This window comes from Vombatus ursinus, unplaced genomic scaffold (assembly GCF_900497805.2).
Source record: "Vombatus ursinus unplaced genomic scaffold, bare-nosed wombat genome assembly UNPS02014830.1, whole genome shotgun sequence".
Taxonomy (NCBI): Eukaryota; Metazoa; Chordata; class Mammalia; order Diprotodontia; family Vombatidae; genus Vombatus; species Vombatus ursinus.
The window spans coordinates 36,458,308-36,480,097 of record NW_020954608.1 but is presented as its reverse complement, the minus strand read 5'-3'; the positions used below and the strand labels follow the sequence as shown (position 1 = coordinate 36,480,097).

General features: G+C 37.0%; 1 protein-coding gene across 2 annotated transcripts in view; it reads right to left on the bottom strand.

The window, feature by feature from the left end:
• Positions 1-21,790, bottom strand: part of SFMBT2 (Scm like with four mbt domains 2) — a 300,526-nt gene that overhangs the window by 127,038 nt on the left and 151,698 nt on the right. For both annotated transcript variants that reach the window (XM_027838774.1, XM_027838773.1), the window contains exons 5-7: positions 20,957-21,045; positions 18,877-19,123; positions 5,382-5,479 (exon numbers count right to left, since the gene is read on the bottom strand). In XM_027838774.1, the coding sequence (XP_027694575.1) occupies positions 5,382-5,479; positions 18,877-19,123; positions 20,957-21,045 (434 nt within the window). The remainder of the gene's footprint in view (positions 1-5,381; positions 5,480-18,876; positions 19,124-20,956; positions 21,046-21,790) is intronic.

Sequence of the window (21,790 nt, the reverse complement as noted above, 5' to 3'; positions counted from 1 at the left end):
TCTCTGGGGCAGAAGTCTTTCTGATTAAGGCCAGCTCTCTAATCGCTTTGACACACTCCCTCTTCATCCTACTATCCATTCTCTCTCTTCATACATGTATGCACACACATGTACACCCATACAGATATAACAGTTAATAGATTTCCCTGAAATCCTCTTCAACTGAGATGATTTCTGTTCTTGAAATTCATTTTCATAGGTTGAGCTACCAAAATGAATCACAAGCACATTCAATGTTTCCATCACTTATTTTCACATTTTCACAGAGGATGAAAAAAAGCCAAGGATCACACAATGTCATTTCTTAAAGACATAAAAAGGGATAATGGATGGTTGGTGGCATTTCAAACAGTGTTTTTCTTTCCTTACACTTGAACATTAGTGAGAGTGGTTTGACAAATCCTCCCTCTCCCCACCCTACCCCACCCCCCACCAACTTCAGAAATTTGCATTTCCTTGGAAGACAGAAATAGTTTGCCAATAAATGGCAAATTGGGAATACTTTTCTTCATCTGCAGAACATCTATTTGATAGATACATTAGCTGCCAGTGAAGCTGCTATAATTTAAAATTTACAAGCAAGTAGGGTGGAGTATGGATTACAAGTTACAAAAATTACAAAGAATAAAAAGTAATATAAATTATAATAAACAGCATGGATCCATGAAGATCTCAGGAAAGATATTCCATTAATTTTCAATATATGAATTTTTCTTCCCCCCTACACATATTGTTCCCTCTTAAAAACCTTTCTAGAAATATACATATTTTCAAACACATTTGTATCTATACACCCCAAGTAAATTAGATATAGAACTGAAATAATCATTCAGATAATTCTAGCTCCCCAAATGACGAGTCAGCTAAGAGCCTTATTTTACAAAGGCAATGACATAATAAATAGAAAGCTAGCTAGTCTCCATGTATGACAGGTTCTACATGTATGTCTAAACATACCCGAGCTTTTTTGACATTGAGGTACTTCACAATGGTTGATGGGAGAGCACAGTTCACTAATGAGAACCCAGGCTTCACTCATAAAGACTGGATATTTAACGAATGCTTATGTGATAGTTAATCAAATGCTGGTGGCTCCACAGTGGGGCACAGTGTGAAATTAATTTGGTCATCTTGGCCGCCAGATATTTTCACATCATTCTCAATCAATGGTCTGCCTTTTCTGAGCTCTGATGATCACAAAGCTGGCTCAGTCTCAGATAAATCTACTCTGCTCTAGACAATTTATTCAAGACTCAACGAAACACCAACCTGACTTTTAAAGCAGCCACCTGCTGGTAGACCAGTATTAGTATACCCCATAGACCATTTGAGCTAGAACGGACCTTAGTAATAACCTAATCCAATTCCCTCATTTTGCAGATGAGGAAACTAAGGCCTATTAATGAGAAGCTCAGAGCCAATTAATGCATGGATGGTTCATTAAAGACATACTTTACCAAAAGTTACAGTGAAAGAAAGGCAACACATTCTCCCTGCAAAAACACAAGCTGCTTTGATAGTTTTGGATACACAGAGAGACAGCCTTCTCATTCCCTCCTACCCCCAATTTTATTCAGGAAATGGGGAATAAATGTACCTGGATGTTCCATCTTTTTCTTTTTACCACAATGGTGGTCATAACAGAGGCAAATCTGTGCTACTGTTTAGTTGACAGTGAAAATGCCAACTTTAGTTAGGGCATTTAGTCCTTTTAGCAGCTAAATTAGGAAGGACAGAAGGAAGGAGGGAAGGAGGGAGGGAAGAAAGGAAGGAAGGAAGGGAAGGAAAGGAGGGAGGGAAGGAAAGCTCTTCATTAAAAGAGTTAATGGTAGTGTTGGTAGGAATGAGGGATGGGCTCTATCTCTCCTAACTGACTTAATAACCCCACTGGTAACACACACTAGTTAAAGGTGAGCCTGAGCCTGGAAGCATTATATATACACATATACATAGCATTATACATATACATATACATACATATATATATATAATATATACATGTGTACACACATGCTATATGCTGAAAACTTTTGTTGGCTAATGTGGTTCATCCCATCAAAACACCCATTTATTTGACGTGTAAAAAGTATGGTCTTGAAATATTGTTCATCTCAGTCCATTAAATTGCTTAGCTTTGACTTGTGTCTCATAACAGCTGAACATTATAACAATTTCCCACCACAACATGCATCTAGGATGATTCATTGCCGAATCCAAACATATATTCCTTGCACCACAATGAAAATAACTAGAAATAAGTTTGCCTGCTGGGAAACAGTGATGATCAAACAGTGATAACGGGGAAAATACAGAGTCTATTTTTGGACTCTGCAGGAACATATTTGCATGCTGAAACTTCCAAAACTTAAGAAAAACAAAACAGATTTTTTTCATTCCTTTTTTTTTTTTTAAATTGTGACCACCAGTGTGATACCATACCCATATAATTTCTTTAGGCTTAATTACCTTCACATGAAGGTAACTACCTACAACAGAATTTGACTACATGTTTCAAATTTTTCATATTCTCCTATAAAATAGGACAGTTTTCAAAAATTCCATCCATCAACATGCATTTATTAACTGCCTCCCATGTTCCAAGGACAGTGCTGGAGACACAAAGACAAAAAATGTAACAAACCCATCTGTATAAGTTTAAATGATGGGCATGAAAATGAAAATTTTTTTTTGAGGGGGGACAATCAGGGTTAAATTACTTGTCCACGGTCACACTGCTACTGAGTATTGGAGGCTGCTGCCCATGATGGGCATGAAATTTTTGACCAATAACCAGTAAAAAAACGAATCCACAAATAGCCTGAGACTGTTAATCCAATGTATGAGACATTGAAGACTTTTAGGATTTCTTCTATTCACTAATTTGAAATGGTTCCACATTATGAGGTGGTAACTTCATAAAGTAGGCCAAATAGAAGTTGATATTAAAAAAGAAAAAAGGTTGTAATTATGGGCCAAATTAGATTTTAAGATGTGAAATTATAGCATTAATTAAAATGTAAGATTAAGAGAATTTGTGTCAATATTTCTTTTCTATTTTATTCAATGGAGCAATAAATCTATCCACAATGAGAATGCATGAAAACATGTATTTCATGGGCATCTCCTATATGCCCAATAGTGGGTTAGACAGACATTCTAAGAGGTATAGAAATGGCATATTATGTGGTTTTTGCCCTCAAAGAGATTTTAATCAAAGGAGAAAAGACTAGGTAGAAGAAAACTCATCAGAGATAAATTCTCAGGTACGTCATGAAAATGACTTCCTAAGTCTAAGCAGAAGTCAAAAGAAAGAAAAGATTATATTTTAGAAAATGTAAAGAAGCTACCAAAATATGAATCATGACTTTTTTTTTTTAAATTAAAGCAAGAAAACAACAACAACAATAACAACACTACTGGTAGGTTTATTCATTTCTTTAAGCTTATGTGCTTTTTCAAATGTACTCCTAAATAATCAACCTCTAATTATGCCCTTATATTAACTCAAGATACAAAAGTCACTAAAAATTGAATGAGAAAGTGATAGAGGTTTATATATGGCTTCATTTTTCAGTATTACCTCAGGAAAACACCAAGGATTATGTGTTACATTATCTGAAGAGATTATACGTTGTTTCATTAACAGGATCAGTCAGAAAAAAAGGTTTAGGCAGCCCTGATTTGTCAGCAATTACTGCTACCGGTGCAACAACGTCTTCAGTCAAGCAGCTTAAAATGTTGTAAACATGTCAACCAGTTCATCCTCAAGACATATATCTATATCGTAAATTAAGAGACGAGTCTTTTCAGCCCCATTTTTGTAGACAGGGAAATTATAAAACAGAAAGATGAGTCATTTTTTTCTAATCTGCCAAAAAACTCAATCAGTAAAGACTCAGAAAACAAACACCCAGACCACTACTTAACCCCTTCTTCAACAAATAAACATTTATTACATAACTACTATGCACAAGGCTCTCTGAATACAGTACCTACCTTCAAGGGGCTTAAAAAATTAATAATATTTTCATTACTTTTTAAAACCACCATAAAACACAATTATGCTATTCTAGTCCAGAAAATGAACTTACATTAGACTGACTAGTAACTAAATGGAAAAACTTCAATGATTCATAGGACCACAGACCCAGATCTGGAAGGGACTTCTAAGGACATTTGGTCCAACCCTTTCGTTTAGACCCAAACATTTGATCATTTTACAGGTAAGAAAACTGAGGCCCAGGAAAATTAAAGGACTCGACCAAGGCCACAGAGGTAGTAAGCATCACAGGCAGAATTTGAACTCAGGACCTAAGATTATATATTCAGTATTCTTTCTATTGTACTATGCTGTTTCTATATAGACTGGACTCTGCCACCTACAGTGGGTAATACAGTGCATAAAGGACTTCACCTGATATCAGGAAGACCTGAGTTGAAATCCAGCCTCAGACATTTACTAGCTATGTGACCCTGGGCAATTCATTTAACCTCCCTAGCTTCACTTTCTTAATCTGTAAAATGGGGATTAATAAGAGCATCTACCTCCCAGAGCTGTTGTGACAATATTTGTCTCTTTTCTGTCCTACAACTCTTGGATTCCATACATATAGTCTCTTCTCCAGGATTATATGTATTTATGTATATGATATATATGATATATATAATGTGTGTGTGTGTGTGTGTGTGTGTGTGTGTGTGTATTCCTACAAGTTCTTATAAAACTTAAAAGAATATCAGGCATTCAGGTTGTGGAAATTTTGCAAATTTCCTTTCATTATAACAAATAGGTATGTTAACACCCACTTATGCTTGTGTTAAATAAGCAATACTTTTAATCTCATGGGTAATCACAGGGAAAAACTGAAAAAGTTACATAAAGCCACCTTGTACATGAACAGTATATGCTTAACATATTGTCTGCTGAATCAAAATGGAACCTAGAACGGGCAGTGGGTCAACACTAGAATTCAAATATCAAAACTGATTCCTTTTCCTTTTTATAGGGTCATACACTTAGAGCAGGAAAGGTCCCATCAACACTGAGTTACAACCTTTACATTTACACAAATGAATAAATTGAGGCTTATGGATAGTAAGAGACTTGCCCAGAGTCACACAGAGAACAAGTCACAAAACTGGGATTAGAACCCAGGCTTACTGACTCCGATTATATGATTGTACCTAAACAGTTCATATTTAAATACCTGAAATGGAAACATCACCAGAAAGGAAGCTTTCTAAAGTGGAGAACTGGGGGAAATGATTGGCTAGAACACCAACACACATTTTGATCAGTGTGACTTTGAAAACATTCACATATTCATGAGTTTCTGGTCTCCTGTCCAAACCTATATTCTCGAAAAGAATCAACAGCTTACCTTGAACACTTCCATTGGAAGAGGAAATTTTGCAGCATCATTAAGAGATTTTTCCAGAGCACATTTCCATTCAGATGTTGTCTTCAAAGAATAGATTTCTGGGCAAACAACAACAAATCACATAACAGTGTATAGCCTACAGAGTGCTATAGCTCTGTGTATTATTCATTCACAAATGTTAACTTTGCAAACCCTCAGTAAAAACCTAATAACCACAGCAGTCACACCATAACCCCTACAAAGACCCACTCCCAAATTTGTGAGATTAATGGCAACTTGGGATTCCATTATACAATGTGCAAAATGGGCTAAACAAGGCTCCTCTAAAGGGAGCATTTGCATATACTCTACAAGCATTCTAAAAGGGATTTAATGGTATTAATCACATTAGCAAGACCTTCAGTGATGCACTACCCACAAATCACCTAGGAAACAATATCCACTGATGAAGAACTTAATATGTGATGTACTTCCATACTAAAAAAGCATTCTGTTGCCTATCAGTCACCATTATTACAGAACATTTGTCACCAAATCTCTAAGCTTTCTGCATATGGAAAAAGAGTTCCATGTAAATCATAAAATTACTAAAAGGTAAATTAAAATTTACTAACCAAGTTTAATATTTACACTTGAAATGTTGCTATTAACACACCACATGCTACCCATATTTGTTTCTGGGGGGAAAATTACCCATGTGGGTTATTCACTTGGAGTGTAAAAATAAAAAAAAAATTTTTTTAAAAGAAATTGTCAAGTAATGTTTTTACCTGTGGCTGAAACTTCAAGGGAATTTTATGATCTGATCTCAACAGATTTAAGACCTTATCAAAATAGGATTTGCAGAAGCACTCACTGGAAGTGGATATGTTTATACCATCACTATATCAACCCAGGCTACTTTAGACAGACAGACAGGATATGAATATGAATTTAAGTACAGTTAAAAGGCAACATTAAACATTTGGGGCTATATTTTTAATTCCCTGCCTGTCTGCTTTTTAACATGTGGTCATATATTTTGATCCTCAATGCTTCTGGATTCACCTTGTACTCTGAGCCCTTGTAGGATGTGTATGTGTTCATTGTCTCTTGATTATTTTCAATACCTTTTCTACGGTGGGAAAGAAATGCTGTCCAAACTCACTGAACCATCAATGCCTTACCCAGGTGCACTGATGGCTAACTAGCTACAAAACCCCAAGATTAACTAGTAAATAACAGCAGACTATATTTGAATACAAATAATACTTCAGTATTTGGGAGGAAAGCCTTGTATTGAGGCATTTTTTTAATAGAGAAGTTATCATTTACAACCAATTAAGATAGAGGGATGAAAGAAATAGATCATGGAACTTGGCATATTGCTATGAAACAAGTCAAGACCTGAAATGTCTTCATGGCTGACATTTAACTTCTGATGGCTAGCCAAACACTCAGAAGATAGTGTACATTCAATGAATACCTTCTGATTTGCTAATTTACTAAATGGCTTCTCCATCATAACAAACTACACAAGAGAAACAATTTCTATAGAATTTACTAAACCTGAGGCATAAATAACCAAGACGATAATGTGGTGAAAATATGGTTTAATGTAATTAAACTTAGTCCTTCAGACATTGAATTTTGCGTTGCTTTTAAGTAGCCAGACTGGAGCGATGGCTTTATTCATTATTAACTAGTCATCTTTATTTTTTTTTACACTACTTAGATTAGTACTAACTAATTTATTCTCAGTATAGAATAATGTGCTCAACAAAGCCCTATTCTGATGCTTCAGAGTAGCATGGCGGTGAACTTGGGGTCTTGAAAGCTTTGCCAATGGAGCACCAGCTGTGGAAGATTTATGATGCTGGAAAGGCTGTGAGTATGATACCAGCAAGAGGCTGAATCTACTTTCCAAGAACCAGCCTAAATGAAGATGAAGATCACCCCCAAAAAGTTAGCCATTTGGCCAAGGCAACCCAATAAACAAAAATATAAAATGGCTCTCAGTCTTACACAGCTTCTCTGCTGACAGTGGCAACATGGCTGAAAAGGGGGCATAAAGTGTTATGAATCAAAGATTTTGGACATGAAGTTATTAACTAGAATTCTATGGACTGGGTTTTTTTTTAAACATATTGATAACTCTTTTCACTATAATTGGTTTCCTTCATATATTTTATGAATTTAAAAATTCTAAGAAATGTCTACAGACGTTTCTTGAATGCCAAAGTGGTCAGTGATACAAAAAAGTTTAAGAATCCCTTTATGACTGTCTACAACTCTCATTTGACGGTTACGCTGCCTGGTAATCTAAAAATAAAAGTCTTATCCAATGACCACTGAGTAAATACACTACTAGAAGAACTGAATCCCATCAGTGTTGACATTCTTGCTCTACATGGAACCAGAAAGGTGAAGTAATGAAATAGCAGATGATTGAGATTCTAGTGACAAAGGCAAAGGAAGAATTGGGTAAAGTTGGCTTTATATTATGCCCTCTCAAAGACAAGAAGCATCACTTCCCAGAATGGAGTCATCTTATATTGCAGAGGTCATGATAAGACCACTAGGAAAATAACTGCAGCTTATATACCAACATCTATTTATTCAAGAGGCTGAAAAGGTTTAAAAAAAATTCTACGAAGAACACAGCAAGATCCTCCAAATTATACGTATCTACATTTGCTATTAGATGACTTCAAAGCAAGGTGGAAATTGGTTAAGATGATAAGACATATTGGAAAATATCAATCAAGGAAAAGGAATGAGAAAGGCCCAAAATAGAAAAACTACACCGATACCCTTGCCTACGTATCATGAATACTTTCTTCCAGAAAAACAAAAGTGGTAGGCATCGAACATTGTGAGCTAAAAAATACTGCAACAAATGAAACTGATTATATTTTAACAGACAGGAAATGATTCACTACTGATAACAGGAGTCATTCCTGAATCATCTGTCAGGGTACAGTCAGACCACTGACTTATAAGACCCAAGTACAAAATTAGTACAAAGCTACAATAAAAATGTGAAAAAAGATATGGTGTACAATTAAAATAATTATAATATATTATCGATGACCAAAAAGGAAAAAAAAAAGAGGATACAGATGGAAGAAAGAGTACAGCCCACAAACTACAATAATTTTATTCAGAAATTTTTCCAATAGGAATCAATTACCGTAACAAAGGAACCACAAAACAGCCTAAAAGGTTTCTGAGTCAGTACACACTTGACTTATTGCCAAGTGAAGAGAGTAAAAGACAACACTGGTTTAGGGGGATGATAAAAAAAAACTGTTTGCAAAATCTTAACGGAAAAGGATGATGAAGATTATGAGCAGTTTTACCTCATCAATCAGACAGACACATTTAAGGGTAAAATCGGGATTTAAATAAAATTTTGAAGGTGACCCAAGTAAGGAAATAATCCCAAGAGCACTCAGAGATGAAAAACAGAACAAAAAAAAAAAAAGAAAAAAAAGAGATCTATACTTTCGTAACAAATTTTTTTTCACCATCAAAGGAAGAAGAATCAACACATTCAGACTCTAATATTCCTGTCCTGGATGTCCTTACAGAGGAGGTTGAAATGATATTAAATAAAACAAAAGAAAAGAATCTAGATTAGACTAAGTGTACATAGAGGAGATCTTTACTCGTGGTGACAAAATTGTCCGAGTATTGAAAGACAGAACCATGAAGTAAATGAAGGGGAAAATACCAAAGGTATGGAAAATATCTGTCTTATATGGCTTCTTTCATATGTACACCAACTTTTTATGAAGATAATCTATAGACAGATATCAAGAGTACCCTTTGATGAGGGCATAAGAAGGGAGCAAGGCAGGCTTTCACAAGCAGTATTACATAGGAGACCATATCTTTATCATCATACAACTGACAGAAAGATACAGCAAATCTAGGATTCCATTCTGCTTTCATGTTGATTATAAAAAAGCATTTGATTCATTAGATCAAAGCACTGCTTTGAACACTTTCTTCTAACAAGGTGCTTCCTTATCCATATATCAATAAAAAAGTTGCTGAAAGATCCAACAACTTGGTGGATGAATGAATGAATGAATGGAAAGAAAAAATGATAAACCACTTATTAAGAGTATGTGCCATGCACTGCGTTAAATTCTGGGGATAAAAACTCAGTGAGGCAAGTCCCTGCTCACAAAAAGCTTACCCTCTACATAGGAGTCTTGTTCAGTTTCAGTGCAGATATAAAGGTCTAAAAATTCTAAGAATATAGTTAAATAGCAAGATTAAACAGAAACTTAGGGGACAACAGTAAATTGGATGGTAGTGTCCAAGGATTGTGAGAGTAGATTAGAAGGGCAAATGGTAAAGCTTGGTGGACCTAAAGATTCGGTGGCTGGGCAGATGGAAAGGCCTGGCAGACCTTCATCTTTTCAGAAGGACTGCAGTTAATGACTTCTAGCTCATCCAAATGGTGATCAACTATGTTACTGTTCCATCCTGTCTCCTCACTGGGGTCTGTGGAAGGATATTAATGTTAGCAGTTTTTCCAGCCTGGCCTCCCTGATGGAATCTGATCTGAGATATCATTCAATGAAATAAAATAGGGAGATATAAGCAAAGTATTTGCCTCTATCATCACGGAGGAGATCCAGAGCAGAGTCCAAGATGAACAGGGATTCGCTTATCAATGGTGAGAACACTTGATATTCCTGTTGGTGGCTGACACTGCAGTTGTTGAAAAGCCTTACACACTGTGGAAGCTCCCGGAAGAGATCCCTAACTGTTCTAAAGAATTAGGCCTGATGCTGGCTTGGCAGGGGAGGGGTGAACCACAAGTGGATGGTTAAAGTATGAAAAAGAATTGGCACTCAGTGCAGGATGCAAAGTTACACGAATGGTGACAACTTCACAAGCATTCTTTATCACCTATGTGTCTTCTGTTTCTCAGGGAACAACCAGATCTTCAGTGACAGTGAGAAAAAAGAAAGTCATTTGTGGGTGAAACTGGATAGGGCCTGCTCTCTAACAATATCAAATCAGGAAAGCTTGCATCTTACTTAGCGGGTAACCAGACTAAAACCAGAGGGTAGTTAAAGTAAAATGTATATGGGTAGTAAGCACCTTATAAATGTAAGCGTGCCAGATACAGATAGTAATATGGGACTGGCATACTGGACCAGGGATGCTAGTTACTGCAAAGGACCAAGTTACATGAAACCTTTTAAAGAAACTAGAGAGAGAAATGAGAACACAGGATGAAATGAATGAGAATGGAGAAGTAAAGGTAATAATTAGCTTGCCAGAAAAGTATTAAAATAGATGTGTAGCTCAGCTGAGGGAAACAGAGTAAAAGGGAGAGTCCTTTGGAGCCAGAAAGAAAATAGAGGATTCCTGCTAAAGGAGCGTCATCAGGCCAAGGACCATCCAGAGAACAACTTCGACTGGAATCAACAAATGGGAGGTGCGAGATCTAACTACAAAACAAGGGCCTACTATTCCAAGGGCCTACTGATTTCTCTCAACACCACTCCATCTAGGCCTGAGTTAGAAGCAAGACAGACTTACAGAAATGACAGTGACCCCAAAGATTATGGCTAAAGGAATGCCATGTTGGTCAGAAAGGAAATAAAAGTAAGCAACACCCAAGAGGCTCTTTAATGCTCTAACTCTATGCCTAGCTAAGTACTTAATGAAAAGTTATGTATTTATAATGTTTTAGTTATACATATAATTAAATTAATAATTATTTTTATATTAATAAAATATACAACATAATGACAATAAAATTATATTAATTAGCAATTACTATATTAATTGGTTATAGCATGCCCTGAGATTGTCTCATACTGTAGTAAAGATGAGTTGCACACTTAAATGGATTCTGGCTATGATGTATTACAACAGTCAAAATGCATTTGGGGGGTAGTGGAGGGGAATGAGAAAGAGAAAGGAAAGTTATGAACCTCCCCCAGGTGTGGCCCATGGACTTTGGAAAACAAAGGACCCTCTCTTCAGTCTTAGCAGAAATGATAACTCAGACAGGGGAGCTTCCTTTTAGAGGAGGGGGAGAAACACTGCCCATGGGATTGAAGTCCAGACCAAGCACTACTCAAGTTCACCAGTCTAATAGGCAATTTCTGTTTCTTCAGCCTTTGAGGCACCACATGAGTAGGACTCATCCTGGATTTCTGACACTGATCAGTCTTCAAACTACCAGGGATTACTGAAATTCTTCTCAGACCAAAGCTTCAAGGCCAAAGGCATAGGAGGTGGGCATAAAATCATAAAGCAAACCACATCCAAAAAGGGGCTTCAGCCAGTGCACAGAAAATATCCTTCTGTCCTCCTTCTAGGAATATTGCATACAAAAACAGAATTTAACCCTGGGGCTTATTTCTCTTTTTTTAAAAGGTGAAAATTAACTGCAGTGTTGTTAGTTATACTCAACCACCTGCAAAAGCTAAACACCTAATAGTTTCAATAAGCAGAATTGCACATGTGTGCAATTCATTAGACAGAGGCATTTCGATTACACTGGCAAGTTTATGGACAATAAACAGTACTGTTAAAAGAGCATAAAGCATTTTCTTAAAATGCTAGTGTTGCAGGTAATTTAACAAAGTGCACCATGTCAATGTGTGTTTAGGGGAAGTAATAAGCAATTAAAATGTGTCTTGATTCATCTTTAACTAGAAGCCTACATGAAAATGAGGCAATCTTCCTTTGTAGGATTTGGCAAGCTGCTTTATAATAAATGTTACAGGAAGCATGAGTGTAAAAAAAAAAAATAACTTGGAAAATCCTGAGACCAAACAATCCTATTCATTTCAACAAACAATTATTAAGGGTATACTATATGCAAGGCACCATGCTAGACACTGAATTTTTTTATTTGTTTCTGATTTTTTTTTTAAGGGGGAGGGAATGTGATTTCATCAGTACAGGGAACATCCAGTGAGGAAACCCTCTCAACCAATGACGATGAGTACCTGCCTGGGTCACTGAGCAGTTACTGACTACCTAGGGATACAGAGCATGTCACCCCAGCCAGCGGCCCATCTAGTACAGGAGACTGCCTATTCAACCACTGGTAAAAACAAACAGTCCCTGCCCTCACGGAGCTTACATTCTACTAGGCACAAAGAGTTCTTATCCAGATGCCCAAGGACTTCTTAAAGTGTATTCTGATAACTATATTTCAATGTAATTGGTGTCCTTCACACACCTAAGTGTTTTCTTTCATGTATTTAAAGGTATTATTCTGAGAAGGAGTTCACTGGCTTTATCAGAGACTGCCCCAGGAGTACATGATAAAGAAAAGGCTAAGAACCCCTATACTAGCACCATGTCTGGCACATATAAATGCTCATTCCCTTCTCCCTTGTTTCTCCTAGAGAAGTAAATACAGGAAAATTTGAGGAGGGAGAGAATATTAATAATTGACAGGAAGGGGGAAGGGTGGGCGGGCCACAGAGCAAATGAGCTGAGCCTTAATACTGAGGAGCAAAGAAGACAAAGGATCACATTCCACACATTCCTATTTACATCCCCAGTGTTTAGATCATATCTCTGGCACATAGTAGGTGCTTAATGTTTGTTGACCAACATGGGAGTTGGTTTTGCATATGTATGGCAGAAAATGGATGGAATGTAGAATGTAGGAACACCTGGCAGTCCAATTTGGCTGGAATACAGCATGCATAAAAAGGCGCATGAAATAAAGCTAGATAAACTAGATATAGCCAGACTGTGAGGGATTTTTAAATTTCAAAAAGAGGGGCTTGTGCTGAGACACTAAAGGTTTTTGAGCAAAAGAATGACATAGTCAGACCTATACCTGAAAAATATTCTTTTGGGAACTATATGAAGGTGAGTTAGAGAAGGGAGAGGTGGAGGGAGGGAGAATAAGCAGGCTATGGCAATACTCCAGGTAGGCGGTAATTAGCATCTCCACAAGGGGGGGGGGGGGGAAGGGGGGAGGGAGGGAGTAGCCAGGTAAATGAAGAAAAGAGTAAAAAACAAATACTAAAAAATGCATAAGGACAATCAACATGATAACTAGATAAGCAGAGGCAGAGGGTGAAGAAAGAGAGAGAGAAAGAGAGAGAAAGAGAGAGAGAGAGAGAGAGAGAGAGAGAGAGAGAGAAGAGTCAAGGATGACTCTAAGGTTACCAACCTGAATGAGTAGGAAAAGAAATCCTTAACAGAGATATGGAAGTTTAAAGGCGAGGGAATAGAGGCAGGGGAAAGGAGGTGGAAGAGATGGTTTGTTATCGTTAGGACACATCAACTTTGAGATGCCAAGGAAATATCCAGGTAGAGACGTCCATGAGGTAACTGGTGGGGCAGGAATGGTGTGTGGAAGAGACTTAGGGTTGACTATTTCAATTTGGAGGGATTTGCATAGAAATGATCTTTGAAACCATGGTAGAAGACAAAAACATAGGAGGAGAGAATATAGAAAGAGGAGAGGACCAAGGTCCAAGGGGAAAATCATGCTCAGTCAGAGGGAGATGTATAATGAAACAGCAAAAGAAATTGGAATGGTCAGGCATATAAGAGAACCAGTTTAGAAAAGAAATAATAAAATATAATTATAAATAATAATATATGTTTATATATAATAATAATAGAATAAAACAGAAATAATAATAAAAATCATAGCTAGTATTTATATAGCACTTTTTGCAAAGCACTTTACAAAGACTATTTCATCATCCTCACAACAACCCTGGGAGGTAGGTGCCATTATCATCCCCATTTTTACATATGGAGAAACTGAAGCAGGCAGAGAGTAAGTGACTTGCCCAGGGTCACAAAGTTAGTGTCCAAGGTCACTTTTGAACTTGGGCCTTCCTGGCTCCAGGTCCAGTGCTCTCTCCACTGCACCACCTAGCTGCCTCTAAGCCACATAAGCCAAGGGAGAGAAGAAGATCGAAGAATCACTCCATGATGGTGAACAACAGTGTCAAAAGCCGGAGTCGAGGAGAAGGACCAATGAGAAGTCACTGCACAGAAGAATGAAGACATCAAAGAAAGCTCCAGTTCCAGTAGAGTGGTACGTTCAGAATCCAGACTTAAGAGGTTGAAATGAGAGTGGATGGAAAGAAAGAAGGGACAGCAAACGCAAACTATTCAGGAGTTTGCCAACAAAAGGAATGAGAAACATAAGACGTATTGGATGGTGAGATCAATTTAAGAGTTTCCTTTCTTTGTTTTTAAAGGCTGGAAAAAAACCTGTGAATGTCTGTAAGCTTCAGGGAAGGAGTCAGAAGAAAGGGAGTGACTAAAGAGAAGACAGGGATTGGTGAAGCAAACGTCTGGAAGGAAGAGGAAAGGATGAGAAGAAAGAGTATAGATGGAGTCGCTGGCCTTAAAAGCAAAGAGAAGCAACCTTGTCCTCAGAGACTAAAGCAAAGGAGGTGAAGATGTAGGGAGGTTTTAAAGGATGATCACAACTAATGTCCTTCATTCTCTCAGTAAGGCAGTCATGTAGATTGTCTACTGGGGACTGAGGGAAAAAGGGGAGAAGGAGAAAAAAAGATAAGAAAGGGAGGTGGTGTCTGGATCAGTTTAGAAGGCTTGAGGGGAGAGGAACATGTCAGTATCAATCAAAAAGAAAAAAAAAGGATTATTATGTAGCAATCAAGGTCCAAATTAGATTAGATAGCATGGGTTTGCAGTAGACTCAGTTGGCAAGATTATCTGATTTCTTCTAACGGCACTCAGCAATACCAGGAGCTGAAAAGAAAGATGGTAGGTTTGAGGATGGGCAGGAATTAATTGGTGACAGTCAAGGGATTTAAAAGCAATACCTCAATGCACAATTAATTAGTCAACGGTGAGCAGAGTAGTAATAATGAGAATGAAAAACAGATTTGGGAGCAAAGTAGGGTAAAGACAAAAGGATAGGAACTCATGATAAGAACAAGAGGGGTTGCTTACAAAGAATGAAAATAAAGGTAATAGGATTAAAAGTCAATAAGCTGGGTGTGGCAAAGAGGTTTAAGGGGCCACCAACATGTACACTACATTCCCCAAGGATGAGGGTAGTAGTGATGAGGAAGAATGCATGGCAGGTACCAAATTCCTTATTCAGAAAAATTTTAACTTGAAGGCTGGTAGATGACAGTATTTGACACCATATTGTTTTGGTGGAACAATCATTCTAGAGAAATCAGAAAAAAGGATACACATTAAAAAAAATAGAATGCTCGATCAGGAAAAGACCTCAAAACATCAAGATGACTGTCCCCCCAGAGTCAATCTTAATAACTCTAGTCAGGCAAGTATCCATCCACATGCCTTATAGTCTTAAATCTGAATATTTGAGAACAGAAATGGCCCAATTCAAATAATACTCTACCATGCAACCTCACATCCCTACTGTGCAGATGAAGACCAGAAATGCTGAGTTTAAACACAAAACTGAAGAATGGGAAATAAAAAGATAACAGAACACTGAGCCCCAACCACCCTCACAATCAAGCCACCAATAAAGAACTCTAATTCTATTCAACAGGAACTTAACAAAGACATCTGAAAGAATGTAGCTCATCCCAAAGCTACAATCAATCATAAGCATTTATTAAGCACCTATTATGCACCAGATACTACACTAAGCCCTAAGGGTATAAAACATGATGCAGTGGACAGAGTGCCAGGCCTGGAGTTAAGAAGGCTCATCTTCCTGAGTTCAAGTGTGGCCTCAGATAATTACTAACTGTGTGACCCTGGGCAAATCACTTAACCCTGTTGGCCTTAGTTTCCTCATTTGTAAAATGAGTTGGGGAAAGAAAAGGCAAACCACTCCAGTATCTATGCCAAGAAAACTCCAAATGGGGTCAGAGAGAGTCAGACATGACTGAAAAAATGACTGACTAAATCACAGAGCAAAGATAGCTAATTCTGTAGAGAGAAGGTAGCAGAATTCCAACCAACTACAGGCTATCTTCATCACATCTCCCTACCTGTCTGCAATCAGCCAGTGAAGAGCTCAGACTAGTCAACACTTATCTGTTCAACAGTAAATGGGGTCAGATAAAATATCCTTGCTACCTGAAGGGAGCCTGTAACTGTAATTCATTCTCTCTGGGATTAGGAAAATGAGATTATAATGTAAACACTCCATTTGTTCCTGTATGAAAATATTTTTTTTAATACTTGGAACAACCTGATTCCTTGATTTTCCCATTTTTAATACAAAGATAATATCTTTCCTCCTAACTCATATGGGTGCTGATAGCCTTAATAAGATTACAGCCAAGTTTTCGTTTTGTAATTACTATATTTGGAGAAGAACTGAAAGGTGCTGAGCCTGTGTTTCCATTTCCTCTCTTTTCTTCCTCTCATACCACCCTCTTTTCCTATTAAAATGTTGAAAGAAAACTTTCAGATGATGACCGGCTCTTCTCATGTCTTTAAGCACTGCCATGAGCTCTCCACAGAAAAAAGAACTACATTTGTCTTAGAAAATGAATCAGATTTTTTTAATATTAAAAAAGGTATTCACTGCTAAAAGGAATAGATCCCATTGACAAATATCTCACGATAACATTTTCTATTCCTTCTATCTGAAGGTGATTTCATGATTTCAGAGTCTTAGGGATATAACAAAACATTTAACAAGCTACTGATAATTCTTTGTTTGGTTATCAGTTTTTGAAATGAATGGCAAAGGAATTTCTTCCAAAATTTTATGGTAATTATATCCTGAACTGATATTTACAGAGCCACAAAGTACAATTTTCTCTGCTAAGCTATGGCTTTTCCATGGGGTCCAATCTTAGATACTTCCTCACAATACTGACATGCCCTTTGTTTCTTTGCCTATGGAAATGGATTGTTATTATACTCCAAAATTACTCAGATTATAAATAGATTTCTTGGCTGCCTTTCAAAATGTTGCCAACAACAATAATAATGAAATACCACCTAACATTTCTATAATCTCTCATAAATTTTAAAAGGAATACAAACACTTAGGGGAAGAGAATTAGGAAGAAAATATTTTGCAATTAAAAGTCCTTTGGAACAGCTGCAGAAAAAAAATTTGGATTTGTATTATATGATCAGAGATAGATTAAATAATTCCTTTTATAGTTTTAATTGGAGGAAGGGAGTTGGGGGTCTGGGGGAAGACATCTGACCCTGTGATTTAATGGGATCTCCCAATAAAAAAATTTTTTTCTCTGCTAATGCTGATTAACAACTCTTCTGGTACTTACAGTCCTAGAGAGGTACCTATAGAACTGAGAAGTTAAGTGATTTGTCCATGGTCACATAAACAATATAGGTCAGTCAGGAACTGAAACCAGGTCTTTCTGACTCTAAAGCCAACTTCTATCCACTATACTATGCTGCCTAGTTTGAGAAACTAATACCTAAGGAAAATGCTCTGATGCCTTTAATAACCCCAAGCAGTTGAGCTTCTTTCCAAAGCTGGCTTTTTCAAAGGAAAGAACATTTTTCCTTATATCTCTAATTCCTCAATAACTTCCTTTCTTTCTAACTGAAAGTTTCACATCCAAATGTTGATAAGGTCCATAAGCAATGAGACATTTAACAGGATACTGAAAATGTCTCATCCAATAATAATACTTTCAGACAATAATAAATGTGTTTCTCATACACATGATATGCACCTGTTTGAAAATAGGTTTCGTAATAAATGGTTAAAAAAAAAGTGCCAAAAGAACAACTCCAGAACACTGGAGAGAACCCTGAAAGCTCAAATGTTCCCATATTGTTCAATGGCTTATTCTAACTCTCATCCAAACAGATCACCACTCTCATTTCCTGTGATGTTACAACTTCTGACAGAATCCTAAATCTTGAGCTGGAAGGGTTCTCAGAGACCACATTTTGGTGGAAACCCCTTATTTTGCAAATGAGGAAACTTATGCCCAGAGAGATTAAGTGATTTGCCAAGTAACACAAACAGTAAGTTATCAGTCAGGATTTGGCCACAGATCTTTTGACTGTACCCGAGCTGCCATCTCTTATCTCCTATTAGACTGTAAATTCCAATATTTGGGTGGCTAGAAAGGAATTGTGCACACAGTATATGTTTACTAAATGGTGTAGGAGGTTTTTTTTTTGCCACTTCTTTATCACATATTATTTACTGAATTCTAGGATTATAGTCTTTAGAAGCTATTCAAAAAATGCATACTTAACCTTCAGCAATCTGTGTTCAGAATACAAAGAAGCAAGGAAGTCTGTCCCACAAGCACATCATGCAGTAGATACTATAAACCCTGTGTTCAAAATGGCTCCTCGTTGAGTCCCAGCTTTTCCTTGCTTAATCAGCAAGATTTGAGAAGCATGTGAAATAAAATTTTGTGGCTATAAATAGTAAAGGCCGTGCAAGGTCTCAAACATCTTTTTATTTATCAATTTATTTCCCAGGATCCAAAAAATGAACCTGGACACTCATTTAACTCTAAGGAGGGAAAATTCTTTTGGAAGACATTGTCCACATTAAAATGTTATTACATGCATTAACCTTTACCTGAAGGTGGGTCCATTCTGTATTTATTCTCTTGACACCAACCGACTGGTCGAAGTCTGTAATCCAAGTAAAACAACCACTGGTCATAGGATTCAGTCTCCTCCAATCCCACATAGCGAAGGCGTAATCTTCCTCCAACATTTTCAATCACACTAACTATCCAGTACTGAAAGGGGTTCTGAGAATCCTGAAGTTCTATTAAGGAATCAACTGTAATGAGGTCTACAGGGTTTTTCCCTCGCAGAGGCTGTTTAAACAGAAGCAAAACTCCTTATTTTAAACTTTATTTTGAGACTTCTCATGGAAACAGATGACAGCAGAAGATTATATTTTTTCACACTACCATCCAAGCTATCATCAAACAGTCTGGTGTTTCCCTTCCCCCCACCCCATCCTCTCCATAGCCAACCCCCTACACTTCCCTTCTTACACACACACACACACACACACACACAATTTTGCCAATTTCTATAGTCTAGTAACAAAATCACATGTAAACAGAAAATAACAGTTTGCACTTATTTCTTACCAAACAAACCACCACCATCACCACCCCACCTCCCTCCCCCGTCTGGGTAAAGCTGTCTTTAGGATAATTTTAATTTTAAGAGGTAGAATAATGTTGGAGCATAAAATATGTATTAATTAACAGAGAAAAGGCTACTACACTCTTAATAGATGGTTATGATAGGGGTTGTTAAAATAACATACTAAAATAACTACTCTTCAAAAATATTCATTTAAGAATTAGCACCATTTTAGACATCGAGTAGTCTCTCATAACATAGATATGTCTCTGTCATGGTTAATGTCCATCAGTAATTAACTAATTTGTAGACCATGACTGTGTAGTTATTTCTTTTCTGAAACTGCCCCATAGTTGGTTTATTTAACCTACAACAGCTTAAATCCTCATTAAGAATTGTTACCACATTAAAAGGCATTTAAATAATTACCCTTGCTGAGAAAAGAGTAGTGTAAACTATCTATTTCTAACACATTTTGATTTTCTAATCATACCAAATAATGACAGCAGCCATCAATTAAATAGAAAATTGGAGTTTTCGAGGGTTGTTTTTTTAAAAGAAATGTCAAAATGATTAACTTACTTACTGATGGCCATTTGCTAGTAGAGGACAGATGCATGCTCGTATTTTGTGTGTGTGTGTGTGTGTGTGTGTGTGTGTGTGTGTGTAAAAGGGAGAAGGATCTTAAGGACAAAACTCCACACACTCTATCACCTTTTTTAAACCTAAACGGATTGCTTCTTCAATTTTTAGCATTCTTGCACAAAAGGCGCCAAACCAAAACGCTTTGCCTTTTTTTTTAGGGGATTATTAAATGATAGGTTCTGCAAAACCAGATGAAACATATTTGGCAGTTCATTTTTCAGTCCAATAATGGTTTATACCTCAGTACAATAATTTTGTTATTTTCATTTTACATAGTAAATATACAAATATGTCTTGTCACAACAGTCTGTCAAAGCAAAATAATGTTTCCAAAGGCACTCTCATGATTGTCAGCTATAATACTATTTTCTTCAGTACAACCTACAGTTTTAATACCAAAAGTCTAATATTAACCTTAATCCTTTAAAAAAAAAAACCAGAGTAAACTATTTCCATTCTGGTTTGCATAAGGAAAGCTTACTAGGTTATTAATTTTCACTTGAGCTATCTTACCGCAGGGTAATCCTTCTGAAATAAAATATTTAGTGTGGAACCATTTATTAAACTAATCCAAGAGTCTGCACTAGAATGTGTCTAACTTCAGTTGTAACATGAGGTCCTAGAGAATATGACAGTAAGCCCCATATTTACTACAGTAATGTTGTGATTGATGCACATGTTACCACAGATGAAGATTCTACATCACCATGAGGATAAATGGCCAAGATTCATGCAGAGCTCTATGTGTACTCCAAATCAGGTGCACAAAGGCATAAGCTCTAAACTGTTTATGCTAAATATAACACATTTGGTATTTTTGGGTCCTAAGCTAGAGTGTCTGCACAGGTAAAATGTGACCCGTCCAATCAAAAAGTAAACTATAAAACAACATAATACATAATACATACACCTTCCAGTAAATTGGCGGGTGCCGTTCGAGAGCCAGTCAAATCATGTATAAGAAAATCCGTCCAGTCTGTGTACTTCTCTTTGATGGCTGTGAAAAGGTGAGGAAAGAACATGTAAACACAAAGAAGTCAACCAGTCAAAAGTCCAACTGCTATTTCAATGACTCTAATGGGGCCAATGAATCCACCCACAAATACTTATCTATTCTGGGAACAAACATTACACACAGGTATTAAAAAGGAGTATAAAGATGCAGACCTTGCTTTTGAGAATTTTACCATCTGAAGGAAGATTTGAGATTTATATGAATTCAATCTCAATACAAACCAGTAAATTGGATATTGCTGAACTAGAGGACACAAAACAACAAATAGTATAGAAAGTCAGAGATGGAAAAGATTGGTGAGTACAGACCAGACTACAGAAAACATAGATCAGAGGACTGAAAATTCTAGTACAAAGAAAGTGTAGGGACAGATTACTGAAGGCTTCAAAAGCCAGGTAAATCTGATGTAACAGCCAATAGCAAGCCACTGAATAGGCAGAAGAAGGTAGGTAAGATTGAGAAGGCAAACGATGGGTTGGAGGGGTGGGGGGGGGGATAAAATGTGCAATGTTAGAAAAGGCAGTAGAAATGGTCCGGCAGCACCTGAACCCTCTAGAAGGGGGCGGTGATACTAAGAACAAGGAAGAGACAAAAGGAAGGATAAACAAAGTTTGATTGTTAACCAAGAGACAAAGTCAGGGAGGAAATCAAAGACTATCCCCAAGGTTTGGGAGTATCTTAGGATCCAAGGGAATGGGTCCAGATTGGGTTATATTTCACATACGGC